The 8634-nt window shown below is 40.4% G+C and overlaps 1 protein-coding gene across 1 annotated transcript; it reads left to right on the forward strand.

Moving 5' to 3' along the window:
* The first annotated feature begins 579 nt into the window (after positions 1-579).
* On the forward strand, positions 580-7675 carry CNEP1R1 (CTD nuclear envelope phosphatase 1 regulatory subunit 1). The gene is made up of 6 exons (XM_081963623.1): positions 580-766; positions 2232-2303; positions 3083-3156; positions 3670-3779; positions 4997-5051; positions 5736-7675. Exons 1-6 carry the CDS (start codon positions 607-609, stop codon positions 5775-5777), a joined length of 513 nt encoding a protein of 170 aa, XP_081819749.1. The 5' UTR covers positions 580-606; the 3' UTR covers positions 5778-7675.
* The last annotated feature ends 959 nt before the right edge of the window (positions 7676-8634 follow it).

Raw genomic sequence — 8634 nt, forward strand, 5'->3', positions numbered from 1 at the left:
GTCGGGAATTGTAGTTCAGCCGAGTGATTTCTCAACCTCGCTTGTTCCCTGGAAGGGGAAGGACATGGAGCTGGAAAATTCTTAAAGTTGGCAAGTTAGAAAAGCATTAAATTAAAGCATTAACCATCTAGGAGCGTTTGGGGATATAGAGTACTTTCATCCTTCGTTCACTCATGTTTCAACAGGGTAATTTAATAAATGCATGGCAGCCCGACTTCTGCATAGCAGAAAAAGATGGTTCGCAAAAGGAAGGGAGGACAGACAGGAAGGAAGGAAGGGAGAGAAAAGGAAGAAGGAAGGAGAGAAAAGGGGGAAGGAAGGAGGAAAGGAAGGAAGGAAGATAGGAAGGAGGGAGAAAAGGAAGGAAGGAAGGAGGAAAGGAAGGAAGGAAAAAAAGAAAGAGAAAGAAAGATTGTTAAACTTTTTCAAAAGGACACCTATAACCAAGCTAGGGAGGGAAGGAAGAAAAGAGCGTGCAAGCTGCGCGTGCGCATTTCCTCTTTGCCCGTCCCTTCAGCCTCCTCCAGCTTCTTGCCCGCAAGGGGGTGGACCCAATGACGCAAAGGCTTGTTAATGGAAGGGCGGAGTCTTGGCGAACTTTGACCAATGGGAAGCGCCGATGATGCGAGGGCGGTGAAGGAAGTTCGAGAGCTTACGTCGCGGGATAGAGGGAAGCTCCCGGCTTTGCGAAGCGGTGGGCGGTTGATCTCGGAGAGGTCTCGTCCCCTTTCATCTGAAGCGATGAATTCGCTGGAACAAGCGGAAGGTAAGGTGTGGGAGGATGGGTCCGAACATCCTCGCTTCGTTCTAGGGCAGGTCTGTGTCATTATCCCACGTCCCCCACCCCAAGGCTTCCCCGCCTTCCCCAACCTGGCGCCCCCCGGATCTGCTGAACTGTCATTGTCTGTCTGTCTCTCTCTTCTGTCTCTCATCTATCTATCCATCCATTCATCCATCCATCCGTCATGTACCATCTATCATCTATCTATCTATCTATCTATCTATCTATCTATCTATCTATCTATCTATCTATCTATCTATCATCTGTCTATCATCTATCTATCCATTCATCCATCCATCCATCATGTACCATCTATCATTTATCTATGTAGCTATCTATCATCTATTATTATTATCTATCCATCTATCATCATCATCTGTCTATCATCCCTCTATCCATCCGTCCAGCTATTCATCCAGTTTTGGATAGTTTTATTCTTTTAATATTTAAGTTACCCTAGGCAGCCAATAAAATTAATAAAATTAATTGATTGATGTTCCTTTAGGTGGGCCAGGAGTCCTAGGTCTGCCTTCACAAGTAATTCAGATTTTCATATATGGGAGAATAGGATTTGTGCTCTGAATATTATAAATTATCTTCTTTACTGTCTTCTTTTAGTGCAGTATGGTTCGTTGCAGAGGCAGCCAGATGCTCAGATTGAATTTGGTATTTTGTCTACCTATAGGACCTACTTATTGTTGTTATTATTATTTCTGTTGCAAGCACACTGAAATGCTTTTGTACCGGAAACACATTTCTCGTGTGTCTAAGCACACTTGGCCAATAAAGTATTCAATTTAGGACTACCTGCACTGGATGGGATTGTATTATGTGCCTGTGTTATCCTCATCCAGTTTTACAAAAAAAAGTGTTTATCGGTGAAGGTAAAGGTTCCCCTCGCACATATGTGCTAGTCGTTCCCGACTCTAGGAGGCGGTGCTCATTTCCGTTTCAAAGCCGAAGAGCCAGCGCTGTCCGAAGATGTCTCTGTGGTCATGTGGCCGGCATGACTCAATGCCAAAGGTGCACGGAACGCTGTTACCTTCCCACCAAAGGTGGTTCCTATTTTTCTACTTGCATTTTTTACGTGCTTTCGAACTGCTAGGTTGGCAGAAGCTGGGACAAGTAATGGGAGCTCACTCCGTTACATGGCTCTAGGGATTCAAACCGCCGAACTGTCGACTTTTCTGATTGACAAGCTCAGCATCTTAGCCACTGAGCCACAACGTCCCTCTATTTTTACTGGTACAACAGACAAAATACAGCTAGAATGGGGAAAAAAACTGCAGAGATTTATCCAGGTATGGCCAGAAGTCAGTACTAACTTAAAAGCACACAAATGTCCTTTGTGTAGCCATCATCTCGTAAAGTACTTTCTATGGTTTCAAGATGCTAAATCTAAATTCTAAAGCAGGCTTTGACTAATCCGATTATTCCCTCTCGTTTTTAGATCTCAAGGCTTTTGAAAGAAGGCTAACTGAATACATAGCTTGTTTACAACCAGCTACTGGACGCTGGAGAAGTAAGTGACAGGCTTGCCTCCCAATTATTAAATGCTTGATCAAATTGCTGCTATGTGTGTCTTTAAGAAACTCATTTTGAAAAGCTGGGTGATGGAAATCTGCATTATTCGATAAAAGTGTATTACAATGACCGTGCTTGCAATTTACAATAAGGGTAATTTTTGCTTAACCACCTTGCAAAAAAAGGAGTTAATAAACTGGATCTGCTCATGGGGTGCTTTAACTCCTTCAACACCTACCCTCAAAACGACGCTATAGAGTACTGCACACCAAGACAACTAGACACCAGAACATTTTTTTTCCTGAACACCATCCCTCTGCTAAACAAATAATTCCCTCAACATTGTCAAACTATTTACTAAGGCTGCATTACTATTACTATTAATCTTCTCATTCTTCCTATCACTCATCGCCTCCCACTTATGACTGCATGACTGTAACTTTGTTGCTTGTATCCTTACAATTTATATTTATATTGATTGTTTCTTGACTGCTTATTTGTACCCTATGAGCCTCATTAAGTATTGTACCTTATGATTCTTGACGAATGTATCTTGTCTTTTTATGTAGACTGAGAGCATATGCACCAAGGACAAATTCCTTGTGTGTCCAATCACACTTGGCCAATAAAGAATTTGATTCTTTTCTATTTACAACCTTCACAATTTAAGACCGTGATTGGCAGGGTCTATTTTGATTGTTAAGTCAAATTGTTACAGTTTGTTCCCCGTGTATTCAATGTAACGACATCATTTTTGTCCTTTCGATTCTCCTCCAGTAATTCTTATAGTGGTATCAGTCTGTACAGCCACTGGTGCTTGGAACTGGTTAATAGATCCCGAAACACAGAAGGTGGGTGAAGTCCTAGCATTTTTAAAAAAAATTGCCCTCATAGAAGATATTTAGGATACTTTAGCAAGTATTGTAGGATGTGCCTGGAAAATCGCTGTTTCTCCTCTAACAGTATCTAAGACATGTCATTACCGTCAATGTAGCACTTTCATTTCTCCAAATAGAATCCCAGTACTGCACATTCTAGAAGCATGTCTAGGACAACATAGGGGAGTTGTCCATTTGTAATTATATCACAATTTGGAGTCTTTTCGATTAGATTTCAGGAGTGAACAACTAGAATCTGTCTACCTTCCAAAAAAAAAAAAAAATCAGAGCAGAGTAGCAGAGAAAAATTAGAAATCAGGATTATTGCCTTTTGCTAAGAATTTGCTTAGAAGGAAATCGAAAGTACAGTAGAGATTTTCACTTCTTGAACAGTTTTTGGGAGTTCCGTTTTTCAGTTTTGTGTTTACTCATCCAGCCTAAGAGTGATTTTTTAAAATAAAAATAAGTTGTTTGATTCTCTCCTAGGTATCTTTTTTCACGTCTCTATGGAATCATCCATTCTTCACCATTAGCTGTATTACATTAATTGGTTTATTTTTTGCTGGAATACACAAAAGAGTAGTGGCGCCCTCAATGTATCCTTTTCCAAGGGTTTTATGCAGGTCCCAGGCAAATGTGTGCAATACATGACTATTTAATACAGCAGGGGTGTCCAAACTTGGGAACTTTAAGACTTGTGGACTTCAACTCCCAGAATTCCCCAGCCTGGGAATTCTGGGAGTTGAAGTCCACAAGTCTTAAAGTTCCCAAGTTTGGACACCCCTGTAATACAGTTACTTCTCGACTTACAGCAGTTCGTTTAATGACCAAAGTTACAAAGGCACTGAAAAAACTGATCTTTGACCGTGTTTCACAGTTATGACCTCTGCAGCATTCCCCGCCATCATGCGATCAAGATTAAAACGCTTGGTAACTGACTCATATTTATGACCGTTGCTGTTTCTCGAGATCATGTGATCCCCTTTTGCGATCTTCTGACAAGCAAAGTCAAAGGGGAAGCCAGATTCACTTAACAACTGGGTTACTAGCTTATCAACTGCGGTGATTCCCTTAACAGCTGAGGCAAGAAAGGTCGTAAAATGGAGCAAAGTTCACTTAACAAACCTCTCACTTATCAGCAGAAATGTTGGGCCCAATTGTGCTCATAAGTTAAGGATTACCTGTATGCTGTTTAGTCATTTTTACAGGAGAGTAATTTAAGTGTAAGAAGCTCTTACTCTAGTGTAGGTTTTGCCCCAGACTAAAGCTTTTCCCTCTTAAAAAGCCACAGAAAAGGAGAATTATAGCTTTGTGCCATTTCTGGATATAGAAAGGCAGTAGAATCTTATTTGATGTGTGTATGTGTGTGTGTATATGCATACAGCAAAAATGCAATTATATATATATAGTGCTGCATTTTTGCGGATAAATAAATGGGAGACTAGTATAGATCTAATTCAATGTATTTAGCTCTCATCAGCTAGCCATACCCTTGCTGGGATTCGAACTTGGGCTGTTCACATATTAGGCAGTTGTATTAACCTCTAAGCTACAAGCTCTCCTCCCTTATCAGCTGAGCCAGGGGAATGATTAAGTGTTTTTTCTTTGTCAAAGAATTATATATATAGCGACAAATTATATATATATAATGTCGCTGATGAGCATTTTTTAAAGAATTATCAAGCAGTTGGCAGGAAATTAAAAATTTGGTGAGACGTTCAGAAATATATCTTTTTAATCAGTTTGCTAAATGGATTAGGAAAGCAGGCCCCTTGACTATGGAGAAAGCATGTTTCTTTGACACCCTCTTCAGCATAGCCGCTCGATGTCGAACTGTTTTGGCAGAATACAACATGTCGTGTGATGATGTAAGTGACTCTTTTTTTCCCTTGGATAACTATGTTGAGTTTTGACACTGAAATGGAACTTCTGACGGGAGGGAGCTGCTGGTTTATTTTATTTTATTTTATTGTCATTGCACATCGTGCAACGAAATTAAACACCGTATTCAGTGTACATTATACATACAAAATAAAACAAAAGCACACATCCTTCACATTCTATTCAATTGAATTTAAAAACCCTGATATTACATTAATATTGCACTATATAGTAGAATTAAATTTAGTTATTGCTCTGGAAGCTGTTTTTCAGCCTATTTGTCCTTGTTTTTATTATCCTGTACCGTCTGCCAGATGGTACTAGTTTAAAAAAAAGGGTGGCCAGGATGAGGTGGATCTTTAAGGATATTTTGAACTTTCTTAAGGCATCGGGAGCTCTAAAGCTCTTCCAAAGAGAGGAGGGGGAAACCCATGATCCTCTGAGCAATGACTTTAACCCTCTGAAGCCCTGTCCTATCTGCCACTGTGCAATTGGCAAACCATACACAGGTGCAGTAAGTTAAAATTCTCTCTATGGTGCAGCAGTAGAAGGTCACCAGCATTTTCCCATTCAGTTGTTGTTTCCCGAGAAGTCTCAGGTAGTAGAATCTCTGCCGGGTTTTATCTTACCATTTAAGGCTGGTTGTTGTTTTTTTCCCCCCACATGCATAGACTGGAAAATTAATCTTGAAACCTCGGCTCCACGTCCAATAACGCATGGCCTTTGTGTAAAGGATCATGGAATTACACGCGCCACTTTGTTTCTTCGCTACAACAAGGCCAAAGGGGACGGAGAAACGGGCTTTGTCTTCGACCTTCGATGGAAGGCAGGCGAAACATCTTTTCTACCCGAACTCTGTGTTATCGATTTTCTCCTAGGACAGTATTACGGTTTCCTCATCTCGAATGGCGAGGTGGCACCCAGGCAGCTCCTCCGGAGACCCGTCTGCATTTACAACACGCAAGTCATTGTAAATAGAAAACGGCGACAGTGTTTGTACTGCCATTCGCCACAGCGTGTTTGTTTTTTTTAACCGGTGTGAGTGTGTGTGTTTGTGGATTGTGAGCTCTCTACCCTCTCCCACGTCTGCGGTCCCGATTTGTGGACAGGTCACATCCAGAGGTCATCCGTGGTTTGTTCGATGAATGAGTGGGTTGACATGTTGCCTAATGTTTCATTGCAGTTGGGCCCTTTTTTTCTGATGGCAGCAACCTCAGTCGACTGGAACTTACCAGCAGCTAACGTTTTAGAGTAACGTCCAAGTCGCGATTTTGACTTAGCTGCTTCCCACAGCTCTGCAGGTACTACACGGTATAAAAGTTGTTTTCCTTTTTGGCTCGTTTGGACCCAGAACATGGGAGAGAGCCTCATGTGTCACATTTTGCATTTTCCTGCTAATAATAATAAAATGTTTGGCCTGCGCACGTCGGAAAAAGCAGAGGGAAAACGATGGAGCACCATGCACAAATACTTGGTCCGGAGCTAATTTTATTTAGTCCTTAGTTTTTCGCTTTGTGCAACCTTTGATTCTGCTCTGTTCTCCACAGCTGGCTGTTTTTTGCTCTTCCTCTCCCGAGTTGTCTCCCTCCCCACTGCATTAAAAAACAACAACAATGTATTGGATTTGAAATTGCCGCCAGGAGAGTTCCGCTGTGAAATTAATAGTATTGCTGGATGGGATGCAAATGTTCTTCATATTACTTGACGATAAGAAGTGCCAGAAATGTTAACCAAACCATTTTGCTGTTCTTTTGGGTTTTGTTTTAGCCCAGGGGCATGCAGGATGTCCTCAACCGACCTAACAGAATTGAAGAATTTGGGGAAGTAGGCTTGTAGCTTTGTATTGGACACCTACAACTTCCAAACTCAGCTTGATGGGTAGCTAGGTTTTTCTGTGTTTGCAGTAGCCATTTGCAGTACCTTTTCTAGCAATGACTGCAAATGTGACGCCACGCTAGAAGTGAGAATAGCATCATGGAAGCCATACAGGATGCTCTCAAACCATAGTTCTCTGTGTTGATGATGGTTTAATTTAGTAGAAGTACTGGAGACATGAAGCTTTCACTCTGATGTTGGAAGTGGTCTCTGGCTGTATTTTTCACCAAAAATACCTGCTTAAGAAAAAGGTTTTGTACCCATGAGATCAGGTTCTAGATTGCTTAGTGACTGTTGTTTCTCCATATGGGAAATTTCTTTAAAAACCTCTTTTTTTACAAACTCTTTTAATTACCCTTGTTACATGGAAGTGTTAAAATAATAATATAATAATAATAAGTGGCTGTTACCCACAGTGTGACTTTTAAAATACCGGTCCAGGAATATAATTTTAAACCCCTTGAGCCTTTTTTTAAAAACGTACAAGCTATTTTAATAAGTGCATTGCTCTTTTAAGGCGCAGCTGAGACCAAAAGGATCCTCACCGTGCAAGAATTTAGAGGAGAAGAAATCTTTTGGGTTTAGTAATAATGCACCTCAAAGTCTGATTTTTCTTCTTCTTTTGCTCTTGAAATGTCTTCTCTGTTCCTTACATCACCGTGGTTTTTAAGCCGCTGTACATTTTTGTAGAAATTGCCTTTTAAATAAATATTTTATTGTTTGATCTTTAAAAAAAGTGCAAGTGTGTGTTTGTTGGAAGTAAAGCCTCTGAAATCACTAACTTCTGAAAATTCTATTGGGAGAAACATTGCAAAATGCCATTGTTTTCTGCAATAAAAAATGTTTGAAACCAACACAATGGTTGGGTGTCCGTTCCAGTCCTACAAATAGCCATGCTGTGTGAATTTATAGCAAGAAATCTTAAAAGTAGAGTATATTGATTTATACATTTTCCTATTTGTTGTAAAATGACTTATAGTCAGGAATAACATGGTAGAACCTTACCCAACCATATGCACATTTCATAAGATTGTCACCAAAGAAGAATCTCTTCCCTTAAGATTTAATTGTAGACATGATTATCTATTACGGCCCCATTCCATTTTTTAAAAATAATCTCTTAGTTGATAAAAGCATTGTATAGGTAATCCTTGATTTACAAACCATTCATTTAGTGACGGTTCAAAGTTACAACGGCAATGAAAAAAGTGACGACCGTTTTTCACACTTACGACCATTGCAGCATCCTCGTGGCCACATCAGAATCCGGACACTTGGCAACTGACTCATATTTATGACGGTTGCAGGGTCCCAGGGTCACGTGATCACCTTTTCCAACCTTGTGATAAGCAAAGTCAATGCCGAATCCAAATTCACTTCACAACCATGTTACTCACTTAACAACTGCAGTGATTCACTTAACAGCTATGGCGAGAATGGTCTTAAAGTGGGCCAAAACTTACTTAGCAAATGCCTCACTTAGCAACAGAAATTTAGGCTCGATTGTGGTCGTACGTCGAAGTTGACTACCCGTAGAAGTTGAAAGCCTACCCATAAATTGCCCAAATACAGCTGTTATCAATGTAACTTTGAAAATAACCTAAATAGCTCATTTCTGCGTACTGCTGTTTGTAAAACAAACTTGCAGAGTACAAGAGAACAGAATGCATCCTCACTCATAATTTCCCCAAATTT

This window comes from Natrix helvetica (genome assembly GCF_964273705.1).
Source record: "Natrix helvetica genome assembly, chromosome: 10".
In the NCBI taxonomy this organism is placed as follows: Eukaryota; Metazoa; Chordata; class Lepidosauria; order Squamata; family Natricidae; genus Natrix; species Natrix helvetica.

Coding starts and splice junctions, on each gene's coding strand:
- CNEP1R1 (XM_081963623.1), top strand. CDS start 607: ATGGGAAGCGCCGATGATGCGAGGGCGGTGAAGGAAGTTCGAGAGCTT. Junction 3,780..4,996: donor AGAGTAGTGGCGCCCTCAAT/GTATCCTTTTCC, acceptor CACCCTCTTCAG/CATAGCCGCTCGATGTCGAA. Junction 5,052..5,735: donor ACAACATGTCGTGTGATGAT/GTAAGTGACTCT, acceptor CCACATGCATAG/ACTGGAAAATTAATCTTGAA.